General features: G+C 42.2%; 1 protein-coding gene across 3 annotated transcripts in view; it reads right to left on the bottom strand.

Moving 5' to 3' along the window:
* Positions 1–1,553: 1,553 nt before the first annotated feature.
* Positions 1,554–15,530, bottom strand: part of SH3PXD2B (SH3 and PX domains 2B) — a 79,389-nt gene continuing 65,412 nt past the window's right edge. For 2 of the 3 annotated variants that reach the window (XM_033927460.1, XM_033927462.1), the window contains 6 exons: positions 13,317–13,434; positions 12,070–12,296; positions 10,139–10,188; positions 8,774–8,899; positions 6,098–7,546; positions 1,554–2,819 (listed from right to left, as the gene is read on the bottom strand). In XM_033927460.1, coding sequence (XP_033783351.1) covers positions 2,631–2,819; positions 6,098–7,546; positions 8,774–8,899; positions 10,139–10,188; positions 12,070–12,296; positions 13,317–13,434 — 2,159 coding nt within the window. In that variant the 3' untranslated portion in view covers positions 1,554–2,630. Of the gene's footprint in view, positions 2,820–5,107; positions 7,547–8,773; positions 8,900–10,138; positions 10,189–12,069; positions 12,297–13,316; positions 13,435–15,530 lie in introns of those variants that run through there. The other variant, XM_033927461.1, reaches the window with a different exon arrangement.

Below are 15,530 nucleotides of genomic sequence, written 5' to 3'. Positions count from 1 at the left end.
ATCTGCCACGTGTGCAGAATAATATGTATGGAGGTTCCATATATACATATTTTGTGTATATTTGCCTTTGTTCTCCCTCTTGAGACTATTTTGTATGGACTCTGTCCACAATCACATATAGGCAGTAGTGACATAGTAACATAGTAGATGACGGCAGATAAAGACCCGAATGGTCCATCCAGTCTGCCCAACCTGATTCAATTTAAAATTTTTTTTTTTTTCTTCTTAGCTATTTCTGGGCGAGAATCCAAAGCTTTACCCGGTACTGTGCTTGGGTTCCAACTGCCGAAATCTCTGTTAAGACTTACTCCAGCCCATCTACACCCTCCCAGCCATTGAAGCCCTCCCCTGCCCATCCTCCTCCAAACGGCCATACACAGACACAGACCGTACAAGTCTGCTCAGTAACTGGCCTAGTTCAATCTTTAATATTGCACACAATTTATAGCAATCTAGGATGCCTGGTCATGCCACCTCCATGGGACAGCCCCCTTTGAAGTCACACATGTCAACACTTAGGCATCCATTATAGCAGGGGTGTCAAATGTCGGTCCTCAAGGGCCACAATCCAGTCGGGTTTTCATGATTTCCCCAACGACTATGCATGAGATCTATTTGCATGCACTGCTTTTTCATTGTATGCTAATAGATCTCATGCCTTTCTAAAACAGGCATCCTGGACCCACCCCAGTAATGCACAAAAATCCTCAACCATTTGTACAAGCTCCGTGTGGATATAAGCATTTTATAAAATACATCCCTACATCCCAACTCCATTCCTGCTCTGTCCACACTACACTCGGGAATGTCTCTGTGTGGTGATAGGGCACGTAGGCGTGGTCTTTTAGCACACGTGTACCTGTACATGCGATCAGCCATAATTTTATGAATCATTTCTGCAGGCAAAACACATGTTATGTGTGGAATATTCATTCTAGAAATTACCTCCTGCAAAGAGTAACTGCAGTTGGCAAGCAAATACAATTCAGTCCTCCAGCAAGAGATGAATATAATAGTTTAAATTTCATAAAAATCCTCTTGCTCTCGAAAATTAATCTCCCAGGTAGCAATGGCCCATGAATGCAGCTGAATGTTTGGTTTCCCAGTAGGGCTGAGGGTCCTAGGGATACTGTGGAATTTCAAGGTGTCATCTTGGCATCCAATTTCTTAAGAAGAGATGACCCTCCAAGGAATTTACTACCAACCGGAGACTGGACAAGCAAAAGAACAAAAGCCTGGGCTTTAGGAGGAGAGGCATTTTTTTGCTTTTTTTAATATTTCAGAGGGAGGAAGGCAGTCTTTATAGTACAACTCAAACCGCCCCAGTTCTTTAAGCGCAAAAGGTAAATGAGGTAAAAAGACTTTCTTGAACAATGAGCTCAAATATATAACTGCATTCCCCAAGCGGAGAACTTCAAGCAATCAGAAGTCAGCACGGCTGATCAATTATCACTAGGGCCTGTTTTATTAGCTTTGCCCCAGAAGGGGGGGAAAAAAGCCTTAGTGAAATAGGCCAGGGGTGAGCAGAACAAACGCGATATTCCAACACACAGTCAGGAGGTGCAACTGTTTAATGTACAAGTATTTCTTTGGACCTTTCCAGGAAAGCTCAGCTGCTTTTAAAGTCAGAGAACCATCACTGAATGGCTTTGTAGTCATCGCCTCACCTCCTAGCTCTCGCTTCATTAGTGTTTTATGCAACATTTAAACAATTTGTGCCTGAAACCAGTCAAGCCTCTATCTAATAATATAAAACAAGACAACAGATGGTGCAAGACATTTCAAGAAGATAAAATTGACATCCTTAACCCCCTTCCTCTCTCGTCTATACACCCTGAAACATGAAAACAGATTTTTGCAAGGTGAGAGGCAGCTCCGCCTCCTTCGACAGAAGAGAAAGGTTGGACTAGCTCACAGCATTAGGACTGGCCCAGAGTGGTCCTTGTTTCAAGAGGGGAAAGAATGATTACAGGCAAAATACACAACTACAGTTTCTTCTGTTGGACAAGAGGCTGTTTAGAAGAGAGTTCCATTACAATGCTTGTTCAAAAACTTTAGAGATGACCGGTATAGAGGATATTTTGCATCTGAAGCCACTGTTTTCCAAAGGATGTTTTTACATTCATTCTTTGTTGATCTTTCAGTCCAATACTTTTACACATGTGAGGAAAGATCATTAGTCATTGTGAGCCCTTACGAATGCAGAAATGGGGGTATGGCAACATCGAGCAGAAGGTCAGGTTTGGCCAACTCTCTCTAAATGAGCAAAAGGATTCATGTTCAAAGACGTTCCTCCACCCCATACCCAACCCCTACGGGGAGCCATATATGAGGAGCTAAGACATGGAAGGTGCTGCCTTCTCCAACCACAACTGAACAAATTGTGTCAGGCTGGTATTTACGCATAACTAGATACAATTGTAAAAGTCTAGGGTCTCGTCTTTCTGTCGGTCGCCTTCACATTGAGAGAGCAGCAGAGCGGGGTGCAAGGATGGACAATCCTGATAAAGCGCTCTATCAATCCATGCAGCTTATGGAAGGCAGGAGGAATTAACCTACGCAGCAAAGTTTAAAAGGCACGGTTTGTTCTCTTTAAAACGTCATGAAAATGAAAGAGGGCTGAGGAAAATTTAAAAAAAATGCAGGTAAGAGCCCCAACGCACAAAGCATTTGAAGATCTTCAGGTGGCATGTTGTGGCGTAGAAATTTCTGCTTGGAAGGGACCGGACATCATAAGCTATACCCGGGTTCTTCTTCCTCTGGGGCTTAAGGACATAGCAAATGAAGACAAATTCTTTATGTTCCAAGGAGTCAGGATCCTAAACCCAAAGAATAACTGTTGTTTTGATTTCTTGAGAATTTCACGTGGTTTTCCATACAGTTATTCCCAAAAATGTGCATTCATCTGCACGCTATGTTTCTTACACTATAATTTAGACATTTTCTTACGAGCTGAGATAAATAAATGAAAACCTGAGGTTTACCTGGTATTTTTACAACAGGTCACATCTCTGGAATCTCCACACTGGTTTTGGAGCTTCAAGCAATAGCAAATACACTCCATTCATTTTTCAGTATACGAGGAGAACAATTTTCAAACTGATCTAGTCACTTCAAAATGGATTTATATGGCTAGATAGGGCCATTTCAAAATCCTCCCCCTGTTTCACAGAGTTTGTGCTGCTGGCTGCTCCTGGAAAGGGGGAGGGAAAGGTTTAGGCACTGATGGGAACATCAGATTTATAAAAATCTGTTTATTTTTAGTGAGCTGAAACTATGTGCGAATGTTATCCTATTTTCAAGTCTCTGACTGTATCTTGTATGCAAAAAAAAAAAAAAAAAAAATCTGAGCTAGAGAATTACCTGCGACTGTTGATGGTCTCCATTTTCCAAAAGGAAACCACAGGAAATTTTATTCCTGCAGATGGCAGGTACTAAACTGCCCCCTAAAAGCCTGAGGTGGCACAGTTATGACACTTTTTCCTGTAAATTCATAGGGCGTGGCAGGTTCTTTGAAAGTTATTGATAGCATTTCAGCAGCCAGTTTTAGTGTTTAATATTCCTAAAAAGAAGGGAAACAGGACTTTTAAATGAGACAGCTACAGGCCATGATTCACCCTTCCTGAAACTCTAAGTGAGCTGTAAATACGTCTGAAGCGGAAAAGAAATCCATTTCACTGATCAATCACCAGTCAAGTAAACAGAATGGCAATGGAAACCTCCCAGTTAAGATAGTACAATCTATCCATGAACTAATCAAGAACAATTCTTAGACATGTGGCTCGTAAATATTCTTTTATATTGTTGAACTCTACATATGTGCACCTGCCTCTTCTTGCAATGCAGTTCGCTACTGGGGATTCACTTGGAAGGAGGACCTGGGGGGGGGAGTTGGGAGGTTTTTTTTGGGGGGGATGTTGCTTGGTGTGGGTTTCTTGAAAATGCCTTGAGCTTGTTTTCGCTATTATGTGTATCATCTGTTTCATTCCTTTTGCTGAGCTCAATAAAATATATTTGACTATAATTCTTGGACATGAACCGACTATTCCGATTGGTCGCTGGAGGCAGGGACGTGAAAGACTCGTTTCTGGCCTGTTGAATGGCCATAAAGATGTCTCGTACGGTAGGACATGAACTTGGGTTCTTGAGACTAGAAGACAGCTACAAACATTTGGAAAAGGATGATAGAACTTTTCTGGCTGAATATTAAAATTTATCTAGAGGGTTTACAATCAATAAAAGTTTAAAAACTGGCTGTGGGATTATATCCACCTTCTGAGTTGAGACATCAAAAAAATGACACTCTAGAACCAGGTAAAAAAGAGGGGGGGGGGGGTTCCTCATCTTGGGTTATTTTTGTATTTTTTTTCAATGTTTTACCCTGTCCTCATTACTGTGATGGAGCATGAAGAGATGATGAAATTCTGGAAATCTGAAATGGGGATGGAGAAGAGCCTGCCTTAGCCATGGGAGGACTAAGTTACGATTGGCAGAGGCAGCTGACACTACGAAGTGCCACATCTGCTATTTTCATTATGGTATTCTAGATAGAAGAGCAATTTTTTTTAAGTGTTTAAATTATCAAGAAAACAGAGCTCTGTGACTGGTACCAGCAGATCAATAAAGAGAGACAGAAACTTCCCTTTATAAAAGGTCACATTAAAAAGACAATGGGTTCAAACTTTTGTAATATATGACTGAACTCTGAGGACTTTCTTAGAGATCAGACTCCACAGGTGACCCTTGAGGTTAATTCCCTCCCACACATTTAGAATACTGTGTACAATTCTGGAGAAGCACCTTCAGAAAGATATAAAGAGGATGGAGTCGGTCCAGAAGAAGGCTACTAAAATGGTGGGTGGTCTTTGTGATAAGGCGTATGGAGACAGACTTAAAGATCTCAATCTGTAGACTTTGGAGGAAAGGCGGGAGAGGGGAGATATGATAGAGACGTTTAAATACCTACGTAATGTAAATGCGCATGAGTTGAGTCTCTTTCATTTGAAAGGAAGCTCTACAATGAGAGGGCATAGGATGAAGTTAAGAGGTGATAGGAGTAATCTAAAGAAATACTTTTTTACAGAAAGGGTGGTAGGGTCTGCCGGAGGAAGCAGTGGAGAAAGAGACTGTGTCTGAATTCAAGAAGGTGTGGGATAGGGTTAATGGTTACTGCGGATGGGCAAACTAGATGGGCCATTTGGCCTTTATCGACCATCATGTTTCTAAGTACACTGTTGAGCTTCCCCTCCAAAAAATCCAATATCTATGTAAAGTTTGATGGATTCTCCTTACCCCGAATACTATTTATTCATTCATTCAATTTTCTATCCCGTTCTCCCAAGGGACCTCAGAATGGTTTACATGAATTTATTCAGGTACTCAAGCATGTTCCCCTGTCTGTCCTGGTGGGCTCACAATCTATCTAATGTACCTGGGGAAATGGGGGGATTAAGAGACTTCCCCAGAGTCACAAGGAGCAGTGTGGGTTTGAACCCACAACCCCAGGGTGCTGAGGCTGTAGATTTTAACCACTGCGACACACTGAACACTTCAGCCAGCACATTGCATAGATCTATAATGTACCTGGCCCCTGTTTACTAGGCCACATCAATGCAGAAATCTATGTTAAGGACCTTAGAAGAGGTGGAAAGTGCATTCTGTTGTTAGTGTGCCTGCTAACAGAACAATTTATACCTCAAAACCATAAAGCAAGTTAGTAATTAGGGTCATAACCTGCAAGTAACTAATTTTGTGAATGGGAGTAGACTACCATTGATTGCTTTAAAGGATTGAAGACACGAGACAGTGAGAAAAGATGAACCCTGGTGACTCTTTCCCTTTACCTGCCTTTATCTTGCCCTCTGTCAATGATGACCAACATAGGAATATCATTTTTCTTTAAAAAGTTGGTCCTATGTAAAAGCTATAAATTAAGCTAATTAAATATTCTTGTGAAAGGAAGGTATTATTAAATTGTGTAAACTCAGGATAACTATGGCTTCTTCCTCAGATAATTGGAAGGGATCCAGCCCTCCAAAGTTGGTCCTCCGCCTATAGCCTTGCAAAACCACCAGCCACTGCTGCTCTTCTCCTGTACCTCAAACATAGTCCCTTCTTTAAAGCTGCTGATTTCATCATCTCCTTCAAAATCAGCCACAGCCACATAAAGGACTTCTTTGGAGACTTCAGAGTTAGCCTGTGGGGTAGTTATTCTCTCTTTCTCATCTGCTTTCTCCACCTGCTTGGGTGTTATCTTTGGAGCAAAGCTGCTTCTCAATTTGGCATCCTCTAAACATGGAGTAGGCAAAAATGGTTTGGATCTTGGAGGGGCCAACATGGGTCTGCTAGGTACTGGGGCAATTTTAACTTCTTGTGAGTCTTTCTGTTGCACCTTCACTTCTGTAGGGATACAGGAGGAAGACACTTTCTTTGGAGGTGGAGGTCTTCTGGGTGGAACAACCGGCCTCTGTGGTGGTTCTCTTAAGACAACAGGACAACTTTTTTGCTCTGTGTCAGCAGTCTTTACAATGTCAAGCGATACCTTTGGTGGAACCTCTTTAGAACTATGATTGTCCTGCTTTGGTAAAGATCTGGTTTCTATACTCGGTTGTTCTTGAGCCCTGTAGGAAACATCTACTAGTGACATGCTACTGGAGCAGTTTTCGTTGCCCTCTGTGCTAGAAGCACCATCTTGTTCAATAGGCTTGTCTTGCGACTTGGCAGCAGGCCTCAGCTTGCTTCTAAGGTTGGAAATATCTACTTTATCTTCTGTCTGTGGGTCAGTCCTTGGGGCGGGGAGTGGCTTAGGCCTTACCTGAGGCTTAGGTTTTATAAAGGGATTCTGAGCAATAGGCTCTGGTTTTTCTTCCGATAGCTCCGATTTGGGCTTGGGTGGTTTGGGAACGGAACGAAGGTTAGGCTTCTTTACCTCTTTGGCAGACAACTTGTGTCCACATTCTAGACCCATCTCATTTTTCAGCTGGAACAATTTAGCCTTTTCTGTTTTCAGCTCTGGTTTCTTACTGTCCTTTGGAGCTGCTTGTTTGGGTGGAATTACTGGCAGGATCCCTCCTGGTGGTCTTGGAGGTGGTGCTCTTAGGTGTTCCATTCTCTGTCGCTCAGACAATTCTTCTGATTTAATCATGGACTCTTTCCTTGGTGGTAGACTTGGTTTTTCTTCAGAATCCTTACTGGATGTCTCGTCAAGCCCTGGGTGGACCGTTGCATCTCGATTATCTGGAGGAGTGCTTTTCAGACCATACTCTTTTCCTTTCCAGTCTCTAGGCCACTTCACCCCAGAATCAGTACCGTTTTGTGGAGGACCAGGTAGGGGTCTGGATGGTCCAGTTGGTTCCTCAGTAGCACTGCACTCAACAGTGGCATCATCAGCTTTAAGTTGGCTCATTTCATTTGGCAATGGTGCCAGGAAGTTGGGTCTAGAGGCGTTGGTAGTTTTCTTATATTTATCTATAAATGTAGCAGGTGCCCAACCTTCTTTTTCTTCAATCTGAATGTACCACCAGCCACTTAAGTTCTTCTCTATCACCTACAAGAAACATCAAAATTCAGAAAATTAACACTAGGCTCTAGGGATTCTCTAATCAGTTTAACTTCTTCAAAGTAGCAAAACGTCAACATCATAGTTCATTCCAGTCAGCATAAAGAATGTCAGGAGTGATGTCCCTTTTTCTCTTTCACCTGCAGACATACAAAGGATGTTTGAGGGGTTAAGCGGCTCCCCCTACAGCTCTATCTTTGCACTGTTAATGCTGACAGTCAAATGGAAAAAACTGTCCGTTGGCCTCCTGGCCACACAAGAAGCGAGATTGGACCACCAACTCTCCACTTTACTGATAACGACCCCAGACTACAGAACATTCAGAAAAGAGATAAAAACCATACTATTCAAAACAACCCTACTACCCAACAATTCCTTGAAATAAAACTAACACCATCACTATTCTCAAATACAATCTTACGCCACAAGAACCAACCTCACTAATTCCTCTGGAAATGGCCAGATATATCCTTATGTAATCCGCCTTGAACCGCAAGGTAACAGCGGGATAGAAATCACTAATGTAATGTAATGTAATATAGAGCACAAAGAGGCTCAGAATCCTTTCCTTGGAAAGGCTACAATTGAAATCACTACCTGAGGTCACAACAGATTGTGCGATGCACCCAAGGTATGAGTGGCAGAAACATTATTTAACCCTTTAATTGGCAGATGGAGAATCCGCTACTTTTACATAGCATGATGCTGACTGTACCAAGTCACAGGCATTTGGAGATGCAGATCTCCCAGAAGAGCCATAGAAGGCACATGCTGCTTCTCAGAAACAAGGCCAAATAAAGGGTTAAAATAGTTGGAGTTCTTTCCTCTGTTAGTACTACCTTTGTATCTGTTTGATATTTCACGGACGTTGTATTTGTCCTCCCTTGGTCAATAAAGACTCCTTGTTTAACCCTTTAATTGGCAGATGGTGAAACGGCCAATCAACCGTGCCAAGGTAACAGGCGTTTGGAGATGCAGATCTCCCAGAAGAGCCACAGGAGACACGTGTTGCTTCTGAGCAACAAGGCAAAATAAAGGCTTAACCTGCTTGCCTAATCCCCAGAGCCCATCACTCTAATCACTAGGTCGCCTTCCCCTTTCTGCTAACTTTACAAGCATGCAGTTTTTCTGACCTGAGCGTGACCTCGGATAAAAAGGGGGAGTAAAAGTGAGATGGAATAATGAGGGGGGTTGGGGGGAAGACAGAAACCTCACCTCAACTTTCAGTCCAGCTTGGAAGCTAATGCCATCTGGAATGGTGGTCTGAAACTCCGCAATGGTGTAGTATTCCTCTTCCACCTGGGGAGGTGTGGGCGGTTTGGGCAGATTCAGGCCGCGCGGCTGATGTGACAAAGAGGGGGAAAAAAAGTAATGATATTAAGGTCATTAATGATGCATACTAGTGAAACTTTGAGACGTCAATGAGTATGAATCGGATGGCTCATCGGGGCAAAGGGGCAGGTCTTATATACCGCCTTTTCTGGTTAAACATTTACATATATACATCCAGACTGTGTGGTAAAAGAACTGATAAGAGCCCCGCGAGATGGCAAATCAGTCCAAAAGGGAAGCCTTTATTGTATGAGTCCCAACAAGGATCCGAGTTTCGACAATTTAAGAATTGTCTTCTTCAGGGGACAAAAAATATGAATTATGTTGATACAGAAACTCCATACAGATAAAACCAAGTGTGGTTAAAAAAAAAAAGTCCCCGAGCGTAGGAAGATGCCAGCGTTGGGACTGATTTACCATCCCGTTTGCCCTTCTTTCTGTGTGTGCTTTGCCTTGCGGGGCGGATCCTTCTCCTTTGCCTGACGACAAGAACTCATAAGCCAGAATCCAAAAGTTCTTTTACATTTGCTCAACAAAGTTGTGATTCACAATCTCTCTAGCCCTGATTCTATCAACGTTTATAGAATTGCGTACTGTTACCAAACATCTGGGTTTACCCAGACATGTCCTCTTTTTAGAGGGCATGTCCTGTCGTCCGGACGGCTTTTCAAAACTCGGTACTTTGTCCACTTTTTGAAAAGCTTCTTCTCGGGGATCACATCGGGAAGGCATGCGCCTGTGACGTCATCACGTTGCATCCACCCATGCCCTCCTGACCAACGAAAACAGGTTGAGGGAGCGGAGCTGGGGGCGTGACATGGGCATAACGGGGCAGGGCTGGGCGAGCATATGGGTCCAGATTTTATTTAACCAAAATCTGGTAACCCTAGTCTTAGGTGCTGGCAGGCATTGAAAGCTTAGACGCACTACTAGGGGTTTTCTGGCTTAAATGAGTGTGCTTAAGTTAAACCACGCTTAAAATCCACCCTAAATCTGTCCCTAAGCACGCTTATTTGCTGGTAGCCACCTTGGTGTAGACACCTACCTCAAAGTGTGAGGCATTTACCAGCTAATTCATTTTTAAAATCATTTTTTTAATTGCGCTTTCAATTGTCAGCGCCGATTAAGCCAAGCTAGGTGCCCAGATCAGCTCGGAAGAATTTGGACCTCGGTGCCTGCGTTGTTTTTGCAGTTACTGAGGACAAGTGCTAGTGACAGGCGTTCTCTAGAGGGAACTGAAAAACTTACTATTGTAAGATCCCGCCGGGGTGGGGGCCTCTGCCTCATCGTTGGCGACTCTGTAGAGAGAACAGTTCATATCGCTTTAATCTCCCCGTCATATAACACGTAGGAATTACCATATGCACAGTGCAAAACAATTCCTTCAAGTTCTGGAATGACTTTTCCCGAGAGTCACTAATTGAACGTTTCCTCGGATTGAATCCCAGCCTCCTGCAGCAGTAAAGAAACCCCCTCCCTGTCCCTTCATAATGCTTGCTAAACAAGAGAGCACGAGACAGAATCAAGTCTCCTATATCCGCCTTCAGAATATGAACGTGGAGCCAAGGCAGCTAACCCGGCAGGGTTCAGAAGACTTGGACAAAGTTCTGGAGGAAAGTCCATAAAAATTATTAAAACAAAAGAAAGGCAAAGCCGATGTCACAATACAACACAAGGGATTTTATTGAAAGTTCCTACACACTTTCGGTTCTCACTAAGAGTTCCCTGACAAGTTTCTTTAGAAGTCTGGCTGTCGGTACTTCTTTCATTACGTTCCTAAAGGTCTTTATCCAGACTACTCAAAATCAGTTTGGTATGTCCCCTGAGGAAGGCAGTGTTCTGCTGAAACCAGGCTCCTAGTTGGGACTTCCCATAGGAACTTTCAATAAAATCCCTTGTGTTGTATTGTGACATGGGCTTTGCCTTTCTTTTGTTTTGCTTCTCACTGTGCTGGGCAAAAGAAGACTCCTCTTTTTCTGTTGAGTTGCATAAAAATTATTAGCCACATAGACTTGGGGGAGCAATTTTTCATCCTGGAAATGAGTTAGGGAAACTAGATCAACTTTTGGGGAGATGTTTTTGAGAAAGGTTTGGACAATTTCCTGGAGGAAAAGTCCACAGTCTGTTATTGAGAAAGACATGGGGGAAGCCACTGCTTGCCCTGGATCGGTAGCATGGAATGTTGCTACTATTTGGAGTTCTAGAATCTTGTTGTTCTTTGGGATTCCGGAATCTTGCTATTCTTTGAGATTCTGTATGGAATGCTGCTACTGCTTGGGTTTTGGCCAGGTACTAGAGACCTGGATTGGCCACCGTGAGAACGGGCTACTGGGCTTGATGGACCATTGGTCTGACCCAGTAATAATAATAACAACAACAGTTTATATACCGCAGGACCGTGAAGTTCTATGTGGTTTACAATGATTAAAAGATGCTACAAATTGAGTAGAATTAACAAAGTTAAAAGCTAGTGATTAACAGATCACATATTGTGGATTAAGATTGTACAGGTCAGTTACCTAAATACTTCAGGAACAGATATGTTACAATAAGGCTGTTCTTATATTCTTATGCCATTTTCATTTGGTTTAGCACACCCAATAATTTTTAAAAGTTGGCTCCCTTGATTCCATGATTCATAACACACAGATCCAGTGAAAACACAAAAATAATTTAATTCTGCATGCCGGAAGAACAGAATGCTGCGTTCTGCAGCTATTGTACCAAAGATATTTTGTGGTCAGGGTACAATATTAAAAAAAAAAAGATAATATTAATATACAGGCCAATGCTATGTGGAAGGGGTGATTTAAAGAGGTGTGTATTTTAGAATCTAATATGTTTGTATCAGTAAAAAGGGAGAGAGAGCAGCAGCTGAGGGAATATTTTTCAGCTATACTCAACCGAATGTGGTTTGGCATGCTTGGCAAGTGACACTCAAATTTGGGGTCACCTGGATGCACCGCCATTTTCCAGCAAGAAGGAAAGGACAACTAGATTGTCAAAAGAATTTACCCTCAATAAAAGGTGGGAAAAAAGAGGTGCTCCAGCACCTGAGGACTTCTGAGGGAGACAGAATGTTAACTGAGGCCAAGTCAGCCAATTGTTAGAAACTCATGCAAAGCGCAACCCCTGTTAACCCAAGCAGGCAAGGAGCAACTGATCCTTCCTCCACTTACTTCTGCGAATGTCGGAAAAGGGTGCAGGGCGCCCATCAAACCTGTCATCTTTCTGCTGATTGGACGCCTCCTTCTCCCGACTCACAGAGTTCTGTGGTTTGCCTACGCCATCCAGGTCTAGAGTACAGGAATTAGCAGAAGAGCCTGAAGCCAGTTTCTGTGCCGGCAGCTCCCCGCTGACCTTCTTCAGATAGGAAGCAGGGGCCCAGCCTTCCTGACCTTGATATCTGCATAAAGAAACCATTTTCATGTTGACAGCTCCATGGAATAACTGGATGGGCAGGGGCACCATCCTTTGATGTGGTTATTCTCAAATCTGGAGGCCAAAAGGTAGAACTGATCCTGATTTTATCAAGTTACACACTTTTCAGTAAGGGCCTAATACTTGAAACGCGCATCCCAATTACAGACACCTACCGCTGTCTGGCGGCCAATTAGGATGCACATTTGTTTTTACCAGAAGATAGGGTAAATAATGCCCAAAATGCCCATTTCCTGGATAACGCTTTGTTTTATCCCTGGATATGGCTTTTGAAAATTTCCATAGACTCTAAATTCACTCATTCAGTCATAAATACTTATTTAAATTAATTAAATAATTTAAATATATTAATTTAGATTTTGCAGGGACAAGCCTCAGCCTTAGGAGTGCATCTTCCCATACGGGGACTTCTTCAAGAGATTCTCTTGCCTCCTTCTAACATCACCAGCTTGTTTCCCACCTCCCTACCCAATTAATTCATCGATCTTTAATCAGCTAACACTTTCTAAACTGCATCAACCTTATTATATAAATACTTACAAATGTTATTTCCACTATTTAAATAATTTTTAAAAAAAAAAACCACCTCATTCACTATTTTAATAATATAAATATATGAAAAACTCTCACTTTTAAGGTATGGGGTACTTATATACTCTAAAGAATCAGGCGCTTCCCTTCTCTTGAAGAAGTCCCCGTATGGGAAGATGCACTCCTAAGGCTGAGGCTTATCCCTGCAAAATCTAAATGAATATATTTAAATAAATAAATTAATTAATTTAAATAAGTATTTACGACTGAATGAGTGAATTTAGAGTCTATGTCCATTTTTGATTTTTCAATGGTCTCTAATATATATTTATTTTACTAATAGATCACCATTTGATTTTTTTTGTTGTTTTGAAAATTTCCTTCATAAATTAAATGCTAAAACACCAAATATAATAAACCGGGGCGTTTAAATGCATAGGGGAATGGGCTGTACCTGGTTTTCCACCATCCTTCTAGATTTTTCTGGATAACTTCCACCACAGCACCTTTCTCCAAGCTGATCTCGTCCTGGTCTCTTGCGGTATATGGATAAATGACGCTGTACTTCTCCTCTGGTCAACACAAACACATTTACCAGAAGGTTACAATCACGTTCAAAGAACTAGACGTATAACACAAGATGGCGGAACCTTGACTTCAAGGGAATCCCTGGATCACACGTCCACATCCGACTGCAGTGCATGGCAGCTTCTCGGGAGCAGAGCTCAGGAACGGGACACAGGGGGACCGACCGGGGAGAGGTGCACAGACATCTATCTACTCATGACAGTTACATATCCAATGCCATCAGTTCATTCTTCAATTCAACACCAAATTAAGCTATATTTGACCTCCTCACTTTTGTTTTCATTGAATCTCGATGTAATTATACTCTCTAGTGTTTTTCCCCCCTCGATTCCATCAGTAAGCTGTCTGTATTCTACCCTCACTTTTATTTGATCATATACGATATTGTTTTTATTTTACATTTTCTCTTGGTTTTACCCTATTTTTTTTTTTTATTACTTTTGTAAACCGTTTAGCTAATACTCGATAGACGGTATATCAAATGATAAATAATCTGGCTTTTCATCAAACGCAGACTGGATGGAACATGCAGGTCTTTATCGGCCATCATTCACTAGGTTACTATAAACTGTCGTGCCTTTGATTCCTGGAAAAAAGTTCTATAAGAAAACAGAAAACCCCTAGCTCTTAAAGGGAGCCAGTTTCCATGGCTCCCTATTAATGTAAGTCCAGCTGTTTTACTTTCAGTATTCTGCATCTGGTAGGATGATAAAGCGACAGTGGGTCATCTTCTGATCTACTGGACTTCACGTCAGAGATGACAGGAACTACAGATATCAGAGCTACTTCCTTCAACGTGATTTGGAATCAAACGCTATGATGCTGTGAGCCCCATACTCTGGGGATCTTTCTCTAACTACCAATCAGATCCACACTCTGAAAATATTTATTTACTGACTGGTTCCTGCAGGGCCAGTCACTCTACAGCCAGGAGTTTGAATAACTTTATTTGCTAAATAGTCATAGCACTGGCAGAAAGCAGTATATGAGAGAAGCAGTTGTCTGTTGAGTTCAGAAGCTATGAAACAATTTGTTTTTTTTTATTTGATCTCTAGAAACCTGTTCACTCGAGGCTTTTAGTTTATCAGACTGTAAGGAAGGTTTGGGGGAGTTTCCACAATGCTGATCCATTAACTATTTTATGACTGAGCAATCTTATTGTTGCCACCTTTTGCTTCAGAAGTGGCAACATGGAATGGATTCTCCCGATTTGCTGGTAAGTCCAGGCGACCCAGAATGGCCACTATCAAGAGACAGGATGCTGGGTGGACCACTGGTCTGACCCAGTGTGGCAAATCATATGTTCTGAATACTGACAAGACTGAGGGAAGGACATCAAATGAAAAGCCATCGGTATTGCCAGCTCCATCATTGACAACATTTTTAACTTTCACACACCAGCGCCTTGTAGCCCGAATTAAGATTTGTCAGGTGTACAATTCCTCACTATGGTTAAAAAAACAAGCTACCGGACCAGGAAAAGTTTAGAGAATCTTGTTTTTTAAAAAAAATCTCCTAATCATCTTCTGTGCACACCTGGGACGTGAGCAACAAATCAATGGAAAAGAAACTGGATGCCAGAAATTTTTGGGGCACACCGGTGTGTTCCCTCTCAGTTTTGCCACAGGAAGCTGGTACTGGGCTTTTTAACACGCATAGTCTAAACATCTGCTAACACTATCTTCAGCCCACCTCCCTATGATATGATAGAACCAATGAAAGATCCAAGTGAACAGAATGAAGCAGGCCATTGGTTCGATGCTGAAATATAATCAATTGCTCTCTAGCGCTGGCTCCCACTTACCCAGAAGAGCTTTGGACTTAGCTCCAGGTGAGTTACATTCATGCACACAATCTTCATTACAAGAATCCTATTTACAGTAAGGCCCTCCAAGACAGCTGATGCATTCCATCGTCTAGACAAGGGTTCTCACCCCAGACTTGGGACGTACCCAGCCAGTTAGGTTTTCAGGATATGAATGAGATACCCCATTGTATGCAAATCTATCTCAAGCATATTCATTGTGGGTAACCTGGGTATGTCCCAAGAACCTGATTGAGAACCACTGGTCTAAAATGA

The sequence above is a fragment of the Geotrypetes seraphini genome, chromosome 18 (assembly GCF_902459505.1).
Source record: "Geotrypetes seraphini chromosome 18, aGeoSer1.1, whole genome shotgun sequence".
In the NCBI taxonomy this organism is placed as follows: domain Eukaryota; kingdom Metazoa; phylum Chordata; class Amphibia; order Gymnophiona; family Dermophiidae; genus Geotrypetes; species Geotrypetes seraphini.
The sequence above is the reverse complement of the archived record's forward strand: the minus strand, read 5'-3'. Positions and strand labels throughout refer to the sequence as shown.